We start from the raw sequence: 24,424 nt of genomic DNA on the forward strand, positions 1-24,424 counted from the left end.
CCATTGTGCTCCCAGACCGGGCATGCTCAGTAGGTGTTGACTGAAGGACTTAAAGTGTACCTGAGATGGGAATTAAAAAATATATATATACATACCTGGGGCTACCTCCAGCCTCCTCCAGGCTTATTGCTCCCTTGGTGTCCTCCTCAGCTGCCTGGTTCGTCCGCAACTGGCCCCGGAACATTTTACAGTCAGGGCCAGTCAGCGCAGTTGGCCCCAGACCGGAAGACTTTCCGGGCCCAATTGCAGAAGAACCAGGAAGTGGAGGAGGATGTTAAGGGAGCGATAAGCCTGGAGCGGGCTGGAGGAAGCCCCAGGTATGTATATTTTTTCTTTCCTTCCCAAGGCCACATTTACCATAAAGCACATGCCTACAGGCGCCTGATGATGGAAAGGCGGCTCACTCCCCTCCCCTAGTGCCTACCTCCCTTCTTCCCCATGCAGAGACCTGATGAGAGTGTAAATGAGAGGAATTCCACTGATGATATCTCCCTTCAGTCAGAGGCACCTCTAGCTACTTAAAAACAAAGTTACACTAGTTACCTAATACTTGGGTGGAACCTCTAGCTACTTAATACTAAGGTTCCGCTGGCTACGTAATACTAAGGGGCACCTGTAGCTACCTATGATGGGCAAGGGAAGTAAAAGAGAAGTGACAGCTGGGACATCCAGGACACTTGCAGTGCAGTTCGGGTGAGGTTTGCAGGTTCATGGAAGGTGAAGTCTAAGGTGCCAGGATATCTGTGCCTATAGGCTCCTGTGATGTAAATCTGGGCCTGTTCCTGCACCAACTCAGATTTACTTTAACAGAGTGGCTAGTAGCCTTTTGAGGCAGCCTGGGAGGATGGCGAGGGAACAAACAGCCTGAAAGTGCTGGAGGAAGCCCCAGGCATGTATACATTTTTTTGAATCCCCCCATCTCAGGTTTCCTTTAAACGACAACTGAAGAGAGAAGTATATGGAGGTTGCCATATTTATTTTCTTTTAAACTATACCAGTTGCCTGGCAGCCCTGCTGGTCTATTTGGCTGCACTAATGTCTGAATCACACCAGTAACAAGCATGTAGCTAATCTTGTCAGATCTGACAATATTGTCAGAAACACCTAAAATCATAATTTCTTAAAGAGACTCTGTAACAAAATTTTCAGCCTTATTTCTTCTATCCTATAAGTTCCTATACCTGTTCTAATGTGGTCTGTCTTACTGCAGCCTTTCCTAATTGCACAGTGGCTGTATTATCTCTGTTATATAATCTAACCTTCTTTCCTTTGACGGCTTTGTCGGGCTCAGGCAGGAATGTACTGTCTGCTGTTATAGGCAGAAGCTATACACACCCTCTCCACGCCCCCTCCAGGCTCTGTATGAGTCACAGACTGAGCTCGTCTCCTCTCAGCCTCATCACCTTCTGGTTAGCAGCTATGTCTTTTGTTTGTAAACACTGCCTAAAACTGGCAAGTACAAGCCAGGTTTGCAGCAGGGAGTGGCGGAAACCGCACCGATGGGCCCAGGAGAACATAATCAATAGAATGGTATGCTTTTTATTGTAAAAAATTTTGAGTACAGATTCTCTTTAAAGGAAAAGAGATACAAGATGACTCATCACTAGAATTGAGCAAATCAAACAAAAAAAAATCTGTACATTTTGCCATCTATGCAGCCGCCTCGTTACGGTTTGTTACTGTCCCACATGCAACATCTGTCTCAACTTACCCTCCATTGCCTTGGGTGCTCTTGGATTGGATAATTACCTCTATACCAAGTCTGCCTCAGGATCTTCTCCTTCATGCAAATCCAAATGTAAGCGTTGGTTCGGGCCCACTGCTCAAACACGATTCAATTTTATTATTTCTATCAACATTAACAAAGAAACCCCAGGAAAATGCCTGTTTTTGTATGCCAGTGAAACCCAACACTAGACTATGGTAATTATAAGTTAGTGAGCTCCTCTGAGGGACAGTTAGTGACATGACTCTGTACTGTAAAGTTCTGTGGTAAATTTCAGTTCTCCAAAACGGCAGAATAACAATAATAATCCTTATCATCTAGCTAGCCTTTGTTTTGAGCCAGGAGCCACCAGTAACATTTTGCTACTGCTGCTCCTTAATCTGCAGAATTTTTTAAGCTCCTGTGTGCCATCTAGTGAACATTCATAAGACTTGCAGCCTAAATTGCATTCTTCCTGCCACCAGTTAAAGAGAACCCGAGATGTTCCTGATCCTACCCAAGCTCATTTTCCTGCTGCAGAGTTTACCAATAGCCATCCCTAGTGCATGGTTCCAGAACTGGCACAATATATTCCAGAATTTTATTTGGAACAACGCTAAGCATAGAATAAATTATAAACTGGTCATGAAAAGAAAAGACCAGGGCGGACTTGCAGCTCCAAATTTATATAATTATCATAAAAGTGTACATCTGACAAGAATCCTGGAATGGGAAATAGATACCACTACCGATATAAAGAATAAGATGTGGCCACGGCTAGAGGGGGAGGAATCCGATTTTGATCTTGTTTTTACTTGGATCCCTAAAAATATTAATAAAGTATATAATTTATCGTCCCATCCATTGATCAAACCAACCCTAAAATCACTGCTTTGGATAATTAAAAAATGGCAAAAAAATACAGGGCTCTCCCCCTTAACAACCCTACGAAATAACCCAGACTTCCCCCAGGTCTTGACCCAGCTTGGTTTGGCAAACACAGTGTTGTTAATATCAGGGGAAACCCCGCTCTGGGAATTAAATTGATTTTTGAAGGTAACAACCATATTAGTTCATGGGGTTCTTCCCAGATACATAGTTTTTTCCCAAAATTTACTTCGCGGTTTGCCCAGAGGACGGAACTGAATAATTTTGAGAAACATTTTTTAACTGGGAAAAAAAATGAACAAATCAATCTCTAGTTTATACTCAGATATCTGCGCGGCAGAGCTTGGCCAGGATCTTCCTGCGTACTGCAAGAAATGGGAAAACGAGCTGGGGTCCAGTCTGGAAGGGTTATGGCCACAAATATGGGTAAACTCCTTTAAAATTCAGGATCCAAGGTTGCAATTGATACAATTTAAAACAATTGGTAGATGGTACATTACACCACTCCGTGTTAGTAAGTTTGCAAGTCGTAGGGTGATGTACGGAAGGTGTGGACAGGGGGACGGAGGTACTCTACATATGTGGTGGTGGTGCCCGATAGTTAAAAAATTCTGGAATGATATCACCTTCCTGGCTGAGAGAATGCTAAAAGAAAAATTTGAGCTAACACCGAAAGAAGCAATCCTTAGTTATCCAGATAAAAAAGAAAGTCCCGGATGCTCACTGATTAAAGAATACGGCACAATAGTGGCTAAAAGTATCATCGCCAATAAGTGGAAAAATCCGGCTACTCTGGATATAGGGGAATGTTTTTTTAAGATGGATGAATTGTGTAAGAATGAGGATTTGGGATATGCGGTTAGAGCCGAAGAAGTGTGGAGGAGCCTTACAACTAACCTCAGTTAGCTTACCTTAAAGAGAGAGGCTGGAGAAGGGAGAGGGGTATGTGCAGGATGGTGCCGGTGTATATGTATATGAATGTGGTATGAGAAGGATAATTATATAGCAGGCTCAGTAACAGTCGTTTAATGGTGAGGGAGGGAAAGAAAAGAAAGGCACAAATGTTCATATTCAGCTCTTACCAAACTATGATGATCACACAATTCAGTTCAGGGGTACGGCAAGAAAAGAATATTGCTAATGCCCCCTGTAACTGATTACTCATGAATTTGGGTCTGTGTGCTGAGTTAAAAAAAAAAGAGAACCCGAGATGGATCTTCAGGGGGCAGATGGGACACAGAGCCATGTCCTCTGCCTAATGACATGCCTCTGTGTCCCCCAACCACCGCTCTCTGCCCCCCCACCGCCTCGCTATAGCCTCCCAAATTTAGCGATAAGATTTGTCGCTAACTTGGAGGTAAACAGAGGGGAGAGGAATTCCCTGTTTAAATCTCCCACCAGGGGCATCTCTGCAGGGTTTCCTGAGCTGCCATTGGCAGCTCTCTCCCCCTGGCCACGCCTCCTGCCGCTCCCCCGCCTCCCTGCACGCTATGAGAGACAACACAGTCTCTCAGTGCAGCTACGTGACCCAGAGGTCAACAAAGTGAAAGTGGGCTATTGCAGCCCACGGTAGCAGTGGGGAGCGGAGTCTGGAAAGCCACAGCTTGTCTAAAAAGAGTGCAACTGGTTCGCCATCATTAAGAACATTGCTACTTCTCTCCAGATTCTTAAGGTGCGTACACACATGCGACTATAGTCATTTGAAACGATCGATCGTTTAAAAAAAAAGGAGCCAACGACCATTAAGTCTAACGACGGACAAACTAGATCGTTAAAAACGATCTTGGCGGATTTTTTCCAACGACGAGCGTTTGCAAAAGTAGTACATCGTTGGAAACGATCGTTCGTACTAAGCTTGACATGCGCATTTCACTATTTCTCCATGGATCAGATCGTTACACACCTTAAAAAACTAACTTTACTTAGGTCGTTCTTTTGTCAATTAAAAGTTTGTTCGTCGTTCACAATGAACGATCGTTGTCGCATGTGTGTACGTAGCTCTACATGTAGTGTAGTGTACGTAGGGATAGTGGGTGACCCTATCTATATTTACAATTCTTGGCTTGAATTGCATCCAGCAAGGGCCAAAGTAGTTTCCTGCATAGGATTGTATGTTTAGAGATGTCAATGAATGGTTGGACCTGCCAAACATGAATTAATAGTGCTTATTTCTCTGGTTTTGGCTAATATCTGTTCCTTTAATTGCACAACCATAAGCTGGGTCCATTTTCCATACTACTAGGCCTCCCAATTCTATGGAGGCGACCGATTTTGATCGAGTTTGGTGCTTCTTTACCTGGTATGTTTTTGAAAAGCTGAAAAACCACTGAGTTAGCTATGTATGTCATCCATAGTTTGGGCCACAATAGAGAAACACACCCCACTAACCTCTGTTATTACTGGTTGAACATTGTCCTCCCAAGTAGTATTTATGAGTTGACAATTATGACTTTGAAAGTGTAGCAGAGAATAGAGATTGTTCTCCAACTCTGGAGAAGGTGAGCGGAGGCAGGAGTGGAAGCTGCCACATCACATCCTATTCTTAAAGAAAATAATAATAATAATAATAAATCAAAAGGCAAATGATAATTGTTATTCCAATTTGATGCCTGATCTGATATCGTTGTGCGTTTTATTGATCTAGATCAGCAAATTATTAATGTATAGATTTGTACTTAATTGATCTGTACAAAGCAAAAGCCCCATCTACACCATACAATTTTTTGTCCGAATTGATTCGATTTAACCTCCTGAGCGATAATCCCGAGCTGAGCTCGGGGTATGTCGCGCAGGAGGATTTCTCAGGCCCCGCTGGGCCGATTTGCATAATTTTTTTTTTGTTACACGCAGCTAGCACTTTGCTAGCTGCGTGTAACTTCCGATCGCCGCCGCTCGCCGCCGATCCGCCGCTACCCGCCGTTCCGCGCAGCCCCCCCCCCTCCCCAACCCCTTGCGCAGCCTGGCCAATCAGTGCCAGGCAGCGCTGAGGGGTGGATCGGAACTCCCTATGACGTCACGACGTCCATGACGTCGGTGACGTCATCCCGCCCCGTCGCCATGGCGACCAGGGAAGCCCAGCAGGAAATCCCGTTCTGAACGGGATTTCCTGCTTACTCTGATCGCCGAAGGCGATCGGAGTGGGTGGGGGGATGCCGCTGCGCTGCGGCTATCATGTAGCGAGCCCTGGGCTCGCTACATGATTTAAAAAATAAAAAAATTTAAAAAATAGTGCTGCGCCACCTCCTGGGCGATATAATTGTATCGCCCAGAGGGTTAATTCAATCCGACATGTCCGATTGGGATTTGATTCGATTCAATTTGCCATTGCAAAACCATTGAATCTAATCGAATTCCAATCGGACATGTCGGATTGAATTGAATCAATGAATCGAATCGGACAAAAAATTGTATAATGTAGATGGGGCTTAACAATGTCAGTGCCCTAATCAATTTTAAGATTTCTGATGGAATCTGATCAATTACTGCATTCCAGTGGTTCTGGAGGTGTGTTTAGCTTGCAGGGACAACAAAATGGACGATTTGCATATTCAGCAGTGATGCATCGTGGGGGACATCATATGCTCACTCCAACCTGAAAAATCACAAATACCATCTGTTCTGAGAAGGCAAACTTCTGTTTTGCATAGCATTTAGGGCCCTTTTCCACCAGCGCGTTTGCGCTGGCCGAATCGTAAAGTCGCAAACCGCTAGCGATTTTACAATCGCTACGGTTTGCTTTTTAACATAGGAATCGCAGTAGGTCATTTCCACTACCGCGATTCGTTTTTGACGGGAACGCGAACGCGCGACGGAGCGATATTTGACGCGATTTTGCTATGCAGTGCATAGCATAGCAAGATCGCGGCCGCAAACGTCGGGAAATCGGCGGAATTGCGATTCAGCAATCGCTAGCGTTCAGCGTGAACGCTAGCGACTGCTAGTGGAAAAGGGCCCTAAAAGAGAACCCGTAACCATGGGCGTCCGCACATATGGCAAAACCGGGCATCTGCCCGAGCCTGGCCGCCCGCTGCCCCCCCCTGGCCGCGTGCCCGTGCAGCCAGCAGGAGGGGAACACGCAGAGAAGAGAGAGAGCGCTATGGGCACAGTGGGGAAGGGCGGACGTCTCCCCCCCCTTCCCTCACCTTAGGGGTCTCTCTCTCCCTCGCTGTCCCCTCCGGAATGAAGTGTGCAGCGGCTGGCAGCGGTGGGCGGAACTTACCTCCTCTCGCTCCTGCGCCGGAAGTTCTGGTGCCGCACTCTGGTCTGGATCAGGCCAGAGTAGCGGCTAATCCATCCGGCGCGTGCGACGAGAGGAGGTAAGTTCCGCCCACCGCTGCCAGCCGCTGCACACTTCATTCCGGACTCCGGAGGGGAGAGCGAGAGAGGGAGGGAGAGCCCCCTAAGGTGAGTGCCCATAGCTCTCCCTCTTCTCTCCGCTGCTCCCCTCCTCCTGCACACATGGCCACTTTTTCTGGGGACATATCCCCCTGGCTACATATACCGGGACATATACCCCTGCCTACATATACTGGGACATATACCCCTGCCTACATATACTGGGACATATACCCCTGCCTACATATACTGTCTGGGACATATACCCCTGCCTACATATACTGTCTGGGACATATACCCCTGCCTACATATACTGTCTGGGACATATACCCCTGCCTACATATACTGGGACATATACCCCTGCCTACATATACCCCTGCCTACATATACTGTCTGGGACATATACCCCTGCCTACATATACTGTCTGGGACATATACCCCTGCCTACATATACTGGGACATATACCCCTGCCTACATATACTGGGACATATACCCCTGCCTACATATACTGTCTGGGACATATACCCCTGCCTACATATACTGTCTGGGACATATACCCCTGCCTACATATACTGTCTGGGACATATACCCCTGCCTACATATACTGGGACATATACCCCTGCCTACATATACCCCTGCCTACATATACTGTCTGGGACATATACCCCTGCCTACATATACTGTCTGGGACATATACCCCTGCCTACATATACTGGGACATATACCCCTGCCTACATATACTGGGACATATACCCCTGCCTACATATACTGTCTGGGACATATACCCCTGCCTACATATACTGTCTGGGACATATACCCCTGCCTACATATACTGTCTGGGACATATACCCCTGCCTACATATACTGTCTGGGACATATACCCCTGCCTACATATACCCCTGCCTACATATACTGTCTGGGACATATACCCCTGCCTACATATACTGGGACATATACCCCTGCCTACATATACTGGGACATATACCCCTGCCTACATATACTGGGACATATACACCTGCCTACATATACTGGGACATATACCCCTTGCCTACATATACTGGGACATATACCCCTGCCTACATATACTGGGACATATACCCCCGCCTACATATACTGGGACATATACCCCTGGCTACATATACTGGGACATATACCCCTGCCTACATATACTGGGACATATCCCCCTGGCTACATATACTGGGACATATACCCCTGCCTACATATACTGGGACATATCCCCCTGGCTACATATACTGGGACATATACCCCCTGCCTACATATACTGGGACATATACCCTTGCCTACATATACTGGGCACATATACCCCTGGCTACCTGTTCTGGGGACATCTCTACCCCTGGCTACCAGTTCTGGGGACATCTATACCGCTGGCCACCTATTCTGGGGACACCTATAGACCTGGGGCTACCTATTTTTGGGGAACCACTGCTGTCAGATTGAGTGTATTTTGGGGAACTGCTGCCAGGTGAGAGGTGTCTACATATTAAGGGGGCATTCTGCCTATTTATGTGAAAAGCTGTCTATTTATGTGCCTCATGACTGCTGAATTTGTCTTGTTGCGGGCCTCATGGTTACTGACTTTGTCTTGTTGGGGGCCTCATGATTTGTTGGGGGCCTCAAGATTGCTGAATTTGTCTTGTTGGGGGCCTCATGATTGCTGAATTTGTCTTGTTGGGGGCCTCATGATTGCTGAATTTGTCTTGTTGGGGGCCTCATGATTGCTGAGTTGGTCATGTTGGGGGCCTCATGATTGCTGAATTTGTCTTGATGGGGGGGGGCCTCATGATTGCTGAATTTGTCTTGTTGGGGGTCACATGATTGCTAACTGCGAGACTATGGAAAAAGCTGAATCATCATCATATGAGACAATAGCATTAAACCTACTTTTTCTGCTTTTTAAAACAGAAAATGAAACTGGGAGGTTCTAAAAAAAATGAATAATTTTTTTCAGGAGTACGATGGATGAAATTGTTTATCTTCACAGTTTATTTTCAACTTAATTTTCCATAATGTTCATGTATGAGTTAAAACGTTTGTATTTAGTTTAAATTGCTGTTGGCACTTTGTGATAGTAAAGTGACTTTGCAGTTTGGACACTCGACCTCCAAAAGGTTCGCCACCACTGTCCTAATCTAATGTCCCACCATTGCTTAGTTCATGTAAACTTGTCTCCACCCACGACCACACCCACATTCTGGTTCATGACCACACCCATTTTTCGGCACGGCGCGCGTACGTAGCTCCATTTTTTGCCACACAACACCAGCCCAAATTTTTAACTCCCCACTTTTTGCCCCCCCCTGGAAAATTTTCTGCGGACGCCCATGCCCGTAACCAAGAATTGAACTTCATCTCAATTAGTAGCTGATACCCCCTTTTACATGATAAATCTATTCCTTTTCACAAACGGACAATCAGGGGGCTCTGTATGGCTGATATTGTGGTGAAACCCCTCCCACAAGAAACTGTGAGGACAACAGTCCTGGCAGTTTCCTGCCTGTGAATATCGTTGCATTGTGGGAAATAGCTGTTTTGTTATAACTGCCCAAAAAAGTAAGCAGCAGCTACTTCCAGTGACATCACCTGACAGCAGTAAAAATGTCACCATGTGATAAATGTCAGAATGTCAATCAGCGAGAGGAAAGATTTTACAATGGGCAAACACTGACTAAATCATTTATACATAATTATTTTAAAAATTAAGCACTTTTTTATTACATTATTTTCACTGGAGTTCCTCTTTAAGTAAAAGGGTTTTTTTGGTCCTTTTTAGCCCCTTACACACTCCTAGGAGTTCTGGTTCAGCGTGAGCTTGCTGGGCAATCTGTATATCTGAATTATGCAAAGTAAATTTAAAAAAAAATTGTGCTACTCCCTTCTTGATCTCAGGGATGTACCAATCTTTTCTGGATTGGATGCCTGTTGCATAGTGCATCTTTAGGGACTATTGCCCTTATAAATGATTCACATGTGAACTCTAGTCCTCCTATCATTAGCAAAAATTGTAAACCTGGTGCACTGGTCCTTCAAACATTAGTTCACCCAAATTATTTTGGGGAAGGCAGGTCCACTTGAAAAACAGTAGAACGCACAGAAAAGAGTGACCGCCACTCAAGAACTATAAAAATGCAAAACTTTATTGATCAGGTATAGCAATTCCCTAAAAGACTGGTAACCCTTCACCCAATAACCCTCCTCCCATAAAACACTGCATAGGGTATCACAGCGGGAGCGCTCCCCACCATACACACAACAATCACACCACACCACCAACCATACAATCTAGATTGGCCAATCTTATTGATTGCACTTGTGTGGATAATTGGGATAGTAACAGACTGTCCCAAAAAAATGTTGTGGTTGTGGTAGCGGGAAGCTTCCCCATCATACACGTAGGTTGAGAGCCTGGCGTCCTCCCTATAGCCAGCGCCGCTGAGACTGGGTACCTGGTAACTGCGGGACGCCGCAGTGGAACAGTAAGCACGCTTCAGTGACATTGGGACTTGAAGGTAATATCCATTGCCGCCACTGAGCGGATATTTGAAGACTTGCTATAATTGAAAGTGACTGTGGCCGCCGCTGCAGGGTAGGGCAGAGCTGTTGTCATATAGCTTTGGCTGTTGTTTGAAAAATAGGTGGCTCAGCGGGATGCAGGACAGTGCCTGAAGTGTTTGGATAGGTTGTCAATCTTTGATGAGTGAAGCAATCATGGCTTTTTCAATCTGTTGGAGGTACCAATCATAAGAAGAGCCCAGAGGGCGTATAAGGGCCTGTTTCCACTACACGCAGATTGGATGCAGAAAAACTGACTTCAATGAATGTCTATGGGAAAATCTGCATCAGAAAAATCGCGTTTGGTGGAAACAGGCCCATAGGCATTCATCGGAGTCAGTTTTTCTGCATCCAATCTGCGTGTAGTGGAAACAGGCCTTTAGGGAAAAACATTTTGTCAGCCTGTGGTTGGTTGTGTGGTGTGATTGTTGTGTGTATGGTGGGGAGCGCTCCCTCTGTGAATGATACCCTATGCAGTCTTTTTTTTTTGGGGGGGGGGGGTTATTTGGTTGAGGGGTTACCCGTCTTTTAGTGAATTGCTATATCTGATCAATAAAGTTTTGCATTTTTATAGTTCTTGAGTGGCGGTTACTCTTTTCTGTGCGTCCTCCTATGGCCTCACCTTACCGACCACACAGCAAAATCTGTATTCATAAAGGCTTTTTCTGCATGAAAAGCCGACATTCGCGAGCAGAGTGATCAATCACCGTCTTGCACGGTGATTATCATAGCAAAAGTAACAAGTAGTCAATTCATAAAGATTAGAGGTAGCGGTATGCGGACGGGTATTACCGCTACCTCTGATGTGGCGAGAAGCGTGCGGAATACATTGCAGTGAATGGGACAGACCTCCCAAGCAGCTGCAGACAGGGCCGGCGCTACCATTAAGGCAAAGGAGGCAGCTGCCCCAGGGCCCCAGAGCTTGTAGGGGCCCCCAGTGGCTACAAGAGGAAAAAATTTTTTTTCAAATCGGCCTTATAGTTTTTGAGAAAATCGATTTTAAAGTTTCAAAGGAAAAAAAAATACACATTTAAAAACCTGCCGACTTTAATGGTTAATAGCAAATCCACCTTAAATGCTAGAAACCCTAAATTTGCAGGATATGTTAAGGAGATCATTAGGAATAAGAGGAAAAAACAATTTTTCAAAAAGACCTTATAGTTTTTGAGAAAATCGATTCTAAAGTTTCAAAGGAAAAAAGTATACTTTTAAATGCGGTAAATGTCACTTTTAGTAGCAAACCTAACGGTAGTGTAATTTTACATGCATCAAACGAAAGCGCGATAAATTTCCTGACGGGGTTTCCAGGGGGTCCATACGCAGCCGCAGCGCTTTGGCCAGGGATCGCTATACAGCCACAATATGGCTGTATGAAGATCCCTGGCATTTTTTCCTATTTTCCCAATTTTTTTTTTTTTTATGTTTAGAGTGTGGGAAATTTTTTTTTTTTTTAATTATGTGGGGTCCCCCCTCCTGAACCTTTTTAACCCCTTGTCCCCCATGCAGGCTGGGATAGCCAGAATGTGGAGCTCCGACCGATTAGGACTTCACACCCCGACTATACCAGCTGCAAAACAGGTCCCCTAATGCCAATTTTTGTTCCGGGGCATATGTTGGGGGGGGGGGCCCCAAGGTTTATTTTGCCCTGGGGCCCCATTGTTGCTTAAACCGGCCCTGGCTGCAGAGAGAACACCGCACGGAGGGATTCCGCCTGCTTCTCCTGTTTCCGCATGTCTCCCGACAGCCTAACGCCTGCCTACAGCGGAATATCTCCGCACGCCTGTCACAACTAGAAACATTTTTATGAATTACCACCCTGAATACGGAAATACCGACAGCAGTGTTTCCCCGCTCCACGTTACCTTCCCGACAGCACTTTTATGAATCGAGGCCTTTCACTATCATGACATTTTCCATCAGCTTCAACGACGTGCGGGTCTACACCGCCATCTAGTGTACTGCCGGTGTAATGTCAGAATGGGCAGCCCGGAAGCAGCCTTCCTCACTGAGTATCACGCATGCTCCGTGGGAAGTTAGACATTATTTACCTGAAATATCTCCGCTTTCACACCACGTGCACTCGCGAAATTTTTAGGGTAGGGAGGGGACCCCCAGATCTAGCTCTGTGTCGAATTGCAGCCCCCGAGCCCCGCTAGTTCCTGAGATAGGTTTGCTGCAATCAGTCTCGGGAACCAGCGGGGCTCGGGGGCTGCAATTCAGCACAGAGCTAGATCTGGGGGTCCGCTCCCTCCCCTGAAAATTCGGGAGTGTACGTGGTGTGAAAGCGGAGATATTTAGGACGTTTTACGTGGCTGCGTAATTTAATGGGACACAGGGTCCTACTGCGCATGCGGGGCTGTCCAATCTGTTTGGCTGCCCATTCTGACACTACACCGGTACTTTCCCTACTAGTAATATGCTTAGCAAGAGGCCAGTTCAGCAAAACGGCGCCTGTACTCGTCAGTAACGACGTCATTCTGTCACTGCGAATGTGAAACGCCCTCTAGCTCCGCTGTCGTCACTTGACAGAATTCATCCAGCTTCCGTTATACGGCGGCCGAACAGGGTCATCACCGGCAAGCGGAGTACCTGTAGGACGGTAGCCAGTAAGTGCTGGGTGAGCGGGGACAGTTGCACGGTGACCGTCACTTAGTGCGGCCAGCAGTGATTATGTATCCAACTATCCATACATGACACGTATAGCCAGAGGGGGCCCCCGTGTGACTGCATCCTGCAGGCAGCTCTGTGGGTCATTATTACTCTGTCACAATGGTGACTTGACCTGCCCGTTAGTTGGGGGGAAGGGAGATAAATAGGGAGGGATGCTGGATGCATCCTGTGGCCCATTGTCAGCCCGATCTATTCAATAAGATAACAGATAAAATGTACTGTTTTGTGTTATAGGTTCTCTTTTAGTATTTTTCTGGCTGTTTGAGATTAGATAGACATTGAGGTAGAATGGAAGGACAACATGCTTCTGATTATGTCTTACATTTGCACCAGTTTTGCTTCCAATTTTTCTTTTGGCAAACCTGCCCTGTCGACCTACTTAGAACCACTTTGTCATATTGCTGAAATGGTCACTTGTAGGGATGCATACTTTAAAGTCCACTTGTATGGAAAGGGGTTTCTACTGCTGTTTGCCTGTTGAGATCTTCCATTTTTCCTTTCTCCGGGACATCCTTTGCTTTACTGTATCACCTTATGGTCTAACGGCTGCAATACTTATATGGGTGGATTTTTAAAGTCCATGTCCACAAATAATGTTTTTTTTCTTCCTCCCACCCCTAATTAGCTAAGATGCAGAAAAGCCGCTGCGCTCCACACCTAGCGCATAATCGTCTAGAGACTCAATTTCAGAGGTCATGTGACTCCTCCCAATCCCAGCAGTGGTTTTGGCGCTGGTCTTTTTTAGGGGACCCAGCAGGAATCCTCATAAGCAACAGTTCTCCAATCACTGTACCTTCTTACAGCACAAAGCATTGTGACTGGCTAAATAGTGTGGAGGAGTAGTTTACTTCAACCTTTTGGAAACCTAGCAGTTCAAGAGGCTGCCGCCCTACCAATGACATTAGCTGAATTTCTCTATGAGGTTTCCTGCCGGGTCCCCTAAAGTAGACTACTGCTGTGCTTTCTTTGAGTCTGTATGTCGTCCTTGGGCCTCACCTCCCTCTTGTAGGGAAGAATAGGAAGTGCAATAAATTGGAAGAAGTTCCTCCACAATAGTTATGGCACATCCCAGAACCCTATGCTGTTTCCCCACAATCGCGTCCTTTTCAAGTTGTGGCTAAGTGTCTGCGACAGCCACAATGAGAATGCCACATGCGCCTTCTAGAAATCGCTCCAGAAGGCTAAACTATTGCTTTTATATGGTGCCACCTTCTCTATAAGACATATTAGAGTGCTGGGTGATGACTGGGAGCTAGTATGGTTCAGGTGACCTGGTGCAAAAGTCCATAGGGCAGTGATGGCTAACCTTGGCACTCCAGCTGTGACAAAACTACAAATCCCATCATGCCTCTGCCTCCCCGAGTTATGCTTAGAGCTGTCAGAATATTGCAATGTCTCATGGGACTTGTAGTTCCACCACAGCTGGAGTGCCAAGGTTAGCCATCACTGCCATAGGGTACAGTTCTACAATCACAGAAACGTCTACAACTGCTAGCAGTCTAATTGGCCAAATAGTGTAGGCATATTATTACTACAGTATAATCCCTTTATAATAAAATTCAAGGGACCTGGCCAAGTAATTTTCTATACCAGAAGTTTACTATATCAGAATTTGTCATACATTGTATATAAATACTGGTGCATTTGCTGGGACCTAGGGAGAGAGTTTACTATAGCCAAAGGTTTACTGTATCAGAGTTTACCATAATGAGATTCTACTGTATAACTTATCTGAAACCTAGAGGTGTGAGAGGGTGCTTGTCCACCCAGTCACGTTAGTGGAATTTCCCTATGGGGTTTCTCATTGGGTCACCTAAACCATATTGACTCCAAAGCCTGTGCTTGAGTTATCACTGTACCATTATGTCAGTGTATGATGGAGTCTCACTCTGCTCCCCACCACCCCTTACTCTGCTCCCCAGCACCTTCACTCTGCTCACTCTCCCCTCCCTAGCACTCCCTATGCATTTCTTTGGGTGGAGCTCTGCCTGCATATGTTTGGAGGGCTATGCCAAATTGTGTTGGGGGGGGGCAGGCAATTCTGCATAATTATGTCTGTGCGGATTTTGGAGATAGTCTGTCTCATTATGCTTGGGAATTTTAAGGGAGGACTCTACCCAAGGCCCTCCCATAAATCCCCAAGCATAATAAGGCAGAATTCTCCTTGACTTCACAAACATAATTGGAAATAGCCCAGGGTCTCGAGGGGATTTGATGCCTAATATGGTGACCAAAATTGTTTTTGTCAAGGGCTGCCTTGAAAAGAATTTGAGTCATCCAGGCTGCCTTTACCCAGAAAAGTTTGAGAACCACTGGTGTAGACAATAAGTGGCATTAAAGACCCCACCCATATTTGTAATATTCTTCTGGTTAGCTGAGGTTGTTACTTTCACTCTCTCTAGAGATTTGCTAGCAAAATGTATTTTAAAGTAGTAGAAATTAATTTGATGTCTTGTCACAAATTACCTTTTTATTTCTGTGCTGGTTCTCACAGGGCCTAGAAATACGTGGGGATAAAGAGAGAGCTCTGACATGTTCTAACCTTCTGTACTCGGTAAACACTAAAGGTTCTGGGCTTTTATGATATCTTTGTGGCTAACTTCCACAATAGCACAGGATCCCTTTAACTAAAAGTGCATTGCAGGGTGGTGTTCATTCTTGGCACCCCCATTTTGTTTCTCTAGCATTGATGACACTAATTTATTATTCATGTCAAACCTTGCTGTTTCCCAGAGTATTCTATACATACTGTAATAAATGCCAGTCTCCAATATAGCTCATCTAATTCTGCTTCATGCATCATATTTTCTCTGCAGTGCTCATCATGTTTATAGCACTCTAAAGAGATCTGTTTCAATGGCATTATCGTTGGGTGTTGGTCCCGCAGGGATATATAATGAGGTTTTCAATGGTGAGCATTGGTAATTAGTAGGCATCAATGTTTGCACTGTTACTCTGATCACTTTCTAAGCTGCTTTCTAATTAATGTCATGACACAGATTCACTAGCATGCAGTTTGGGTTATGAAACCGATGGATTCCTAAGTGTTTTGCTTATGATTTTTTTTTTTCATCACACATGTATATTTTTGCTTTTCTCCCATTCTAAGGATGAACGGTGCAGGCTTCTCCCCTCCTGCAGCAGAAATGGCTGAAATCAATCGTATGCAGTATGAGATTGAGTATACAGAGGGTATCAGTCAGAGAATGAGGGTCCCAGAGAAGCTGAAGGTTGCTCCAAGTAATGCAGATTCCATGGCAGATAGTGACCTTGCTTTCCCCGGTGCCATAATGCAGGTTCCGGAGAGGATTGTGGTCGCAGGTGAGTATTTTTGTATTACATGAGCTTTTCACAGACCATTCCATGACTTGGGTAGCAAGCAGCCAGGTAGCCAGCGAGCTTAAAGGAAACGTGAAGTGAAAATAAACTTATGAGATTAATTTTATATGTTTTACTAAAGGTAAATATAACTTAGAACTGAGTCTCATATTTTTATGTTCAGTTTAAGGATTTAGATGGTAAACAGCAGCTGTGACAAATCTGCCTTGCTGAGCTACAAAACAGCAATAGAAGTTATGACCCTCTTCAAATTTCCAGCATCAAAACCTTATCAGATGCCTTCTCCCACGCAGATAAACATTTTTTTGGCTTCTATTCAAGTTTCAGGAAACAAGCTGTCCATAAACTCAATTGCATTGATAACTCTAGTTTAACACTTGCTGTACTGGAAAACAGAAAGGGAAAGAGACCCCAGACAATTTATTAGTAGGGATAGTATTATATGTACCTATGTTGATCTCAACAAGTCACTTCAGGTGTTCTTTAAGAAATGACAGCTTGGGTACAGGGTATAACACTGCAGCTGTTTACTCTAATGTCAATAGAATCACATAATCTGTCGTGGTAAATCCACATTTATCGGGAAAGGTGGTTTCAGGCATTTGGGTAGCTGGGCAAATGCTCAAAATAATACACACACACACACACACACACACTCACTCACTCACTCACTCACTCACTCACTCACTCACTCTTAATGAGAAAGTGATATTCAGGGCTAGTCAATGCCCGGCTGCACTTTTGCAAGGGGTTGTGTATCTTATGTTGCCTTGCAACAGATCATGTGACTGCGGGCAGGTTTTCTACTTATTGTGCACTGAGGTAGCAGCCAGAACCAGCCGGGTGCACCTACATCTATCATAACAGCCCCCCACCCCACCAATACATACCTGCCCCATTCCAGAACCCCCTCTCATCATGTGGGAGAATCGCTCTGAACAGAGCAATGCATGAAAAGTGCAGGTAGGAAGATGTGTCTCTCTCTCTCTCTCTCTCTCTCTCTCTCTCTCTCTCTCTCTCTCTCTTCCCCCCCCCCCCCCCCTCACCACACACATGAATTTGTATTGTATATGTGCAGGGCCATTGTCACCTACAGTGTGGTCATGGGCCCCCTGACCCCCCCCCCCCTCCCCAGGGCCCTTGAGATGGCTGCTGGGCCCCCTCAGTGTGAATAGTGGTCCCCTGCAGAGTATGCACAGCGGAGCACACTCACCTGGTCCGGCCGGTGCACTTCTCCTTCACTCAGTGAGCCTCCACCTTCATCTTCCTGGTGCAAAGATGGAGGCTCACCGTGAAGGAGAAACTTGCTGGCTGGGCAAGGTGAGTGCGCTCCACTGTGCATACTCTGCAAGGGCCCCGGGGGACCACTATTCACATTGGAAGAGGCCTGTGGGTGCCCAGCAGCTGGCTCGTGGCCCTGAGCAATTGCCCAGTTTGCCTTTATGTAAGCGCCGGCCCTGTATATGTGCCATAGTTTAAGTTCCGGGGGTACTTGGCTGGACCTGTATTGTGATAGGGGGTTATTGCGTTGGAACAGTGGAGAAACACTGGTCTAAACTGTTTGGTGACTTGAGATTGTGGACATCTTGTCTTATTTTTTTATTTTTTTTTCCTCCTGAGGATTTCTGCTAGTGCCGGAACTTTGCCTCTCATCTTTGATATCTATAGATGATGCAACTTTCTTGATTGCTTTGCAGATTGTCTGCCTGTAACACTTTCCTAATCACCGAGAACAAGTATGCAGGTCTTGTGTTCTGAAAGCACTAAGGCCACAGACTTGTTTCAGGTGCATTTCAGAAAATGCGAAAGGCAGCCATAACTGCCAGACATTTGGTGAAAGCCAAATTGGATGGCAGCTTCCCGTTCTGGATAAGCACTTGCAGGGAAATCGCACAGAAACAGGGAGAAAGCAAGACAGTACATAGATTTTGTGGTAAAGATGGAGCCAAATGGTCAGCTCTGCAATGGCAAGAATGCTACTGCTGTATCTCTATACTGTAAAGTGGTATCTAGTGTCACATTAGCTGGTAACCCATAATGGTGGTCTGTCTATGGTGTTTTTTAGTCTGTGAAAACCCATTTTTTTTAACAGGTCAGAGTGAAGATGGCTCTTTCTCGAGGCCTGCAGACCTGGATCTAATTCAGACCACTCCTTTTGAACCTTTGGCTTTGAAGACTCCACCACGGGTCCTTACCCTCAGTGAGAGACCACTAGACTTCCTGGACCTGGAAAGGTCCACACCAACCAATGAAGAGGCAAGCATTAACATTTTTTAAGGCTACAATGAAAAGAAGTGAAACTTCACAATCAGATTTTATTGGCCAAGCACGACTGGATTGTGCCCAGAACTGATTTTGGCAACAGCAGAGCATAAAACCACAGGGTACAGCAGCAGCAGAATTAAAATAACAAAAATAAGAGGATAACAATAGCAGTAACCAGTAGTAATGATAATATGATAACCATGTTCATAGCAGCAGCAATGGAAGGTGCAACGGCAGTGGCTGCGACCTAAGGGGGAAAAGGTGCAGAGATGACCGCATAGGGGAGGGGGACATGGAGCGAGTTCAAGAGTTTAAAGTGTACCTGAGATAAAATGATTAAAACAATTTATACTTACCTGAAGCTTCCTTTAGCTCCATGTAATTGGTGGGCTCCCTCCCTGTCCTCCCGGGCGGCTCTGTCCTTCAGAAAACTTCTGTTAGTAAGCCTTCAGGTGGGCTGCACTGTGCACTGCCTGGCTGGTGCACCTGTAGCTTTCCTTATTGAGAAGATTGCTGAAGGATGGAGCCACCCAGAAAGACAGCCAGGGAGCCCACAGAGTACATGGGGCTAGAGGAAGTGTGTAATGTCCATTGCAACTCACACTTGCATTATGCAATGTGCACAGTGTGAATCCAGCCTATAGCACATCTGAAGTGAGAGGACTATGGAGGCCAACATATTTATTTCCTTTTAAAAGAAACATCCGAGGTAAAACAAAACAGATCTACTTACCTGGGGCTTCCTCCAGCCCCTGGAAGGCTATGTGTCCCTTGACGCAGCTCCACTGTTCCAGGATCTCCTCTGTTGGAGATTATCTACTGCACTTGCGCAAGCGCTGCTCACGTGGTCTGGGGCGTTCTGGGCTAGCACAGTAGTTCTGTGCCTGCGTAGAACTACTGCGCTCCAGACCACGTGAGCATCGCAGGCGCAGTAGATGCCGACCTGGCGAGGTCGGCATCTGCAAGGGAGGGCATCCTGGGACACCAGAGCTGCAGCAAGGGACAGATAGCCCTCCAGGGGCTGGAGGAAGCTCCAGGTAAGTAGATCTGTTTTTTTTTTTTTGTTTTTTTTTTTTTTAACCTCAGAACCTTCCTTCTAAGCAATGCTACAGTCCTGCTGATCCTCTGCCTCTAATACTTTTCTAGCCATAGACCCTGTGAAGTCTGACTAAGTTCAGTTGTGTGATTCAGAAACTTCTATAGCCAAAGAGATCAGCAGGACTGCCAGACAACTGCTATATTTTAAAATGAAATAAACAAACATGGCATCCACCATATCACTCTTACTTGGACCTTAAAGAGGAACTCCAGTGAAAATAATGCAATAAAAAAGTGCTTCATTATTACAATAATTATGTATAAATGATGTAGTCAGTGTTTGCCCATTGTAAAATCTTTTAAATCCCTGATTTACATTCTGACACTTATTACATGGTGACATTTTACTCCTGGCAGGTGATGTAGCTGCTGCCTGCTGTTTTGGCAGTTGGAAACAGCTGTAAACAGCTATTTCCCACAATGCAACAAGGTTCACAGAGAGGAAACTGCCAGGAGTACCATGGTCCTCAGAGTGTCTTGTGGGAGGGGTTTCACCACAATATCAGCCATACAGCACCCCCTGATGGTCTGTTTGTGAAAAGGAATAGATTTCTCATGTAAAAGGGGGTATCAACTACTGATTGGGATGAAGTTCAATTCTTGGTGACGGTTTCTCTTTAAAGGACAACTGTAATGAGAGGAAGATGAAGGCTGCCATATGTGTTTTCCTTTTTAAACATTACCAGTTGCCTGGCAGCCCTGCTGGTCTATTTGGCTGCTGTAGTGTCTGAATAACACCAGAAACAAGCATGCAGCTAATCTTGTCAGATCTGACATTTAATGTCAGAAACTCCTAATATGCTGCATGCTTGTTCATGGACTTTGGCTAAAAGTATTAGAAGCAGAGTATCAGCAGGATAGCCAGGCATCTGGTATTGCTTAAAAGGAAATAAATATGGCAGCCTCCATATACCTCTCATGTTTACTTAGTAATTCTGTTACATCCCTTGTTGGAAGGTCCAGGCCCTACATATGTTTTATTTGACATTTTCCATTTTCTAAGATTTTGCCTTTATCATTCTTTTTCCTTTCTGAAGTCACCTCATTCTCTTGGATTTGTTTCTTGGACTTTATTAAGATTTCTGAAATGTTGGGGTTATTATTTTGAAGACCACTCTTTATGTACTTTATTGTTCAATAAACCCATCTATTGTCTATCTTGTAAGCCTTACAATGTAAGAGATGGCTCATGCTTTTTTGATAACCATGAGAAGACAATCTTCTGTTATATTGTCTGCAGACCTCCTGTCAGCTCCCTTGATTATTAGAAATGGCCCTGATCACCTGACCATGCATGGTGGACACACATTTAATCCAATCATCCTTCTCACCCTGTTGTCATTGGAAGATCACAAGCTGTTTGTGGTCATCAAGGGAATCTGCTTTGGAGAACTGAACAGACTGTACAACATGATCAGATGAGTTCAGGAATAAGGGTTTCGCCACAGATAATTTTCTTGTGGACATGTATTGACATGAGATGGATCCGGCTAACTATCCCTATGTCTGTCATTTACATTAAACTCTTAGGTACGTCACATGGGAAGGCAGAAAAGGGAAAGATCTGTCAGTGAAAACACCATACGACACAATGGACAGATGGTCCGGAATGACTCCATGTAAGTACTCTATGTATTGTATTGTGGGTATTGAACAATGGGCTTCCAGTAAAAATCTACTTCTGAACCTATTATTTGTCTTTTGTACTATGAAAGCCATTAATGGTTTGTTTCTAGTTTACTCTGCTTTCATTTGTTTTGGTAGAACTGCAGCCATGCATTTTACATGGGGTTTCTGATTTTTGATGCAATTAAAAAAAGGAAATCAGAAGTGCGATTTGCAGTGTAAAAGAAGCCCGAGTCCGACAGGAGAAAAGCAACATAAAATCTTAGCATTAATTTTACTGTATTAAGTAAAAATTGATACAGTCAAACAAATTAAAGGACTCATGAGGTTAAAGAGACACTGAAGCGAGAATAAATCTCGCTTCAGTGCTTATATTCAAAACGCCGCTATCCCGCGGCTAAACGGGGCTCCCTTCACCCCCAAACCCCCAGCCCCCCCCCCCGCAAAATGAACGACCAAAATGGTCGTAGATTTTGCTGCTGCTGGAGGCTAACGGCTGCAGCCCTAGCTCACAGCGCGTCTATCAGCAGCGCATCGCCGCCTCTCCCCCTTCCCTCTTAGTGAAGGAAGACTGAGAGGGGCGGGGGAAGGGCGGAGATACGCGGTGACAGACGCGCGTGGGGCAGGGCTGCGGCGGTTAGCCCTGCCCCAATGCAGAAGCGCTCCCCCGCTGCACGGAGGGGATTTTGAAGGTAAGGGACCCCCGTTTAGCCGCGCGATAGCGGCGTTTTAGCAGGGGCACACATGCCCCTGCTGATTATGAGCTCTGAAGCGAGATTTATTCTCGCTTCAGAGTCTCTTTAAATACTAAATGTAGTTTTACTTACCTTAGTCTTCTTCCAGCCCTTTGACATTATTTGTGTCCCTCTGGCTGCCTCTAAGAATTGCCAACCCCAATGGGTAGTACTGCGCAGGCACAGTACGCTCACGATTACCTAGGCGTGCAGAAGACCCCATTGGGGTCAGCGATCCTCAGAGGCAAGCCAGCGTGACACAGTAGAGGATCAGAGCTGCAGCCCAAGGTAAGTAAAATTTGATTTAATATTTCGCCTTGAGTCCTTTAACCTGCACTAAACTTTTGAAAAGAATTGTGACAGTATGAGGGAGACGGGATAAGGTATTGTATAAGAAGACTTTTATTATAACTAACAGAATCTGTAGGCTCACTCAAAGCTTTTGCGGTTTATGCGGTTTATACACACTTGCTTGTGTTCAAAGACATTGCTTGCTAATCAAGACAAAATTTCATAAACCTTTTTTCTTGTCTTGTAAAGCGCTTGCAATCCAAAGTTTTACTGTTTTTCATTCTATTTTTTTCCTTTCCATATTCAGACATGATGGAATATTTTAGTTACCGTAAATGAAACTATATGCTTAATCTAGAAAAAATAAAATAGAATGTGAAAACCTAGTAGTAAAGCCATGACCTCCAGTTGACCTCCAGTTATGGACAGCCTTAGAGGGGATTTTGAGTGAAAATGTTAGGCCCAGTTACTTACCTGGGGCTTCTTGCAGCCCCTGAAGTCTTCCTGGTCCCTGCCCCAGTGTCCCCCTCCAAAAGCTGCATGCGCCCCCTTGTGCCATGCGCCTCCTCAATCACTCTCATTGCTTGGGTGTGTACTGCGCATGGGCAGTAAGTAAAAATGACTACTGCGCATGTGCAGTACGCTCGCAGCCACAGGAGCGCGATTGAGAAGGGGAGCAGCTGGCACTGCAGATGCACAGTGGGCAGCAACACGCCGAGTAGTTCAGCTTACAGAGGGGGGACACCAGGGCAACAGAGCAGTGCAGAATGACGGCGAGGGACCAGAAAGAAGAAGCCACAGGTAAATAACTGGGCACTAACCTTTTCACTTAACATTTCCCTTTAATTATGAAAAAGAGCTTTTGATATTGCGGCCACCAGGGGAACCTTTATGTTGACAGTAAACAGTCCTCCCATAAACGTAAAGTGTACTTGAGATAATCAAATATAAAAAAATGTATACATACCTGCGTCTTCCTTCAGCCCCCTGTGCACCGATTGCTCCCACGCTGTCTTCCTCCACCTTCTCGTATGGCCGGTAGAAGCCACGTTAGCTTGGCCAGTTGGCGCAGTTCGCCCATGCGCGCAAACCCATCTCGCTCCCATGGCTGGTAGCGTTCTGGCCCTGGGCAGTAGTATTGCGCAGGTGCAGAGCGCTGCAGCCACAGGCGTGTGGTGCCAAGCTAAGGAGGCTTCTACCAAAACGAAGAGGCGGAGGTAGACGGCGTGTGAGCGATCGGTGGGGGGGGGGGGGGGCTGGAGGAAGCCCCAGGTATGTATAAAGATTTTATATTTGTTTATTTCAGGTTTCCTGTAAGAGCCCCAAGAGACAGGTGCAGTCTCTGCATGAGAAAAGTCCCAGAAAACCTCACTTATAGTGATTATTGCGGTTATAGGGAACCTAAAGTCAGAGCCATATAGTGGCTGTCATCTTTATTTAACTCTTTTACACTGATTAGCACACCCTCGTGGGCATCGTGTATATATAACTTTTTTAACATATCGCACATAAACAGTCCATGATGCAGTAGTGACTAATAACACAATGGGGAACGTCCAGCAAGCTATTGGCAAAGAAAGCTTGGAAGTTGAAAGGGTGGGGTGCAGTTCAACCCGAACTAATCATTTACTCATTTTCACATGCAGTTTTCAATGCAGGCAACTACAGATTATGTATTTACTCAATATTTTGTCAGTTTATAGCAATAATGCAATGTACTTTTATTTCTTATTTTTTTGTGTGGCTGGAAACACAAGCTTATCTCTGCCAGTGTTTACATTACAAAAATGAAACAGTATCAACCTGTACACTGTGGTTAGTGTTTGCAGATGTTATGCTAAGGTGCCCATACATCTAGCTCTGTATGGGCAGATAGACCTAGAGAGATGTTACCTGCCC

At 45.3% G+C, this 24,424-nt stretch overlaps 1 protein-coding gene across 9 annotated transcripts in view; it reads left to right on the forward strand.

Annotated features, from left to right (window-relative positions):
* MFF (mitochondrial fission factor) overlaps nucleotides 1-24,424 on the forward strand; it is a 51,277-nt gene that overhangs the window by 12,895 nt on the left and 13,958 nt on the right. For 4 of the 9 annotated variants that reach the window (XM_068280507.1, XM_068280513.1, XM_068280514.1 and 1 more), the window contains 3 exons: nucleotides 16,282-16,493; nucleotides 18,604-18,767; nucleotides 21,405-21,493. In XM_068280507.1, coding sequence (XP_068136608.1) covers nucleotides 16,283-16,493; nucleotides 18,604-18,767; nucleotides 21,405-21,493 — 464 coding nt within the window. In that variant the 5' untranslated portion in view covers nucleotide 16,282. The other 5 variants (XM_068280510.1, XM_068280512.1, XM_068280509.1 and 2 more) reach the window with 5 other exon arrangements.

Source organism: Hyperolius riggenbachi, chromosome 4, assembly GCF_040937935.1.
Source record: "Hyperolius riggenbachi isolate aHypRig1 chromosome 4, aHypRig1.pri, whole genome shotgun sequence".
Classification (NCBI taxonomy): Eukaryota; Metazoa; Chordata; class Amphibia; order Anura; family Hyperoliidae; genus Hyperolius; species Hyperolius riggenbachi.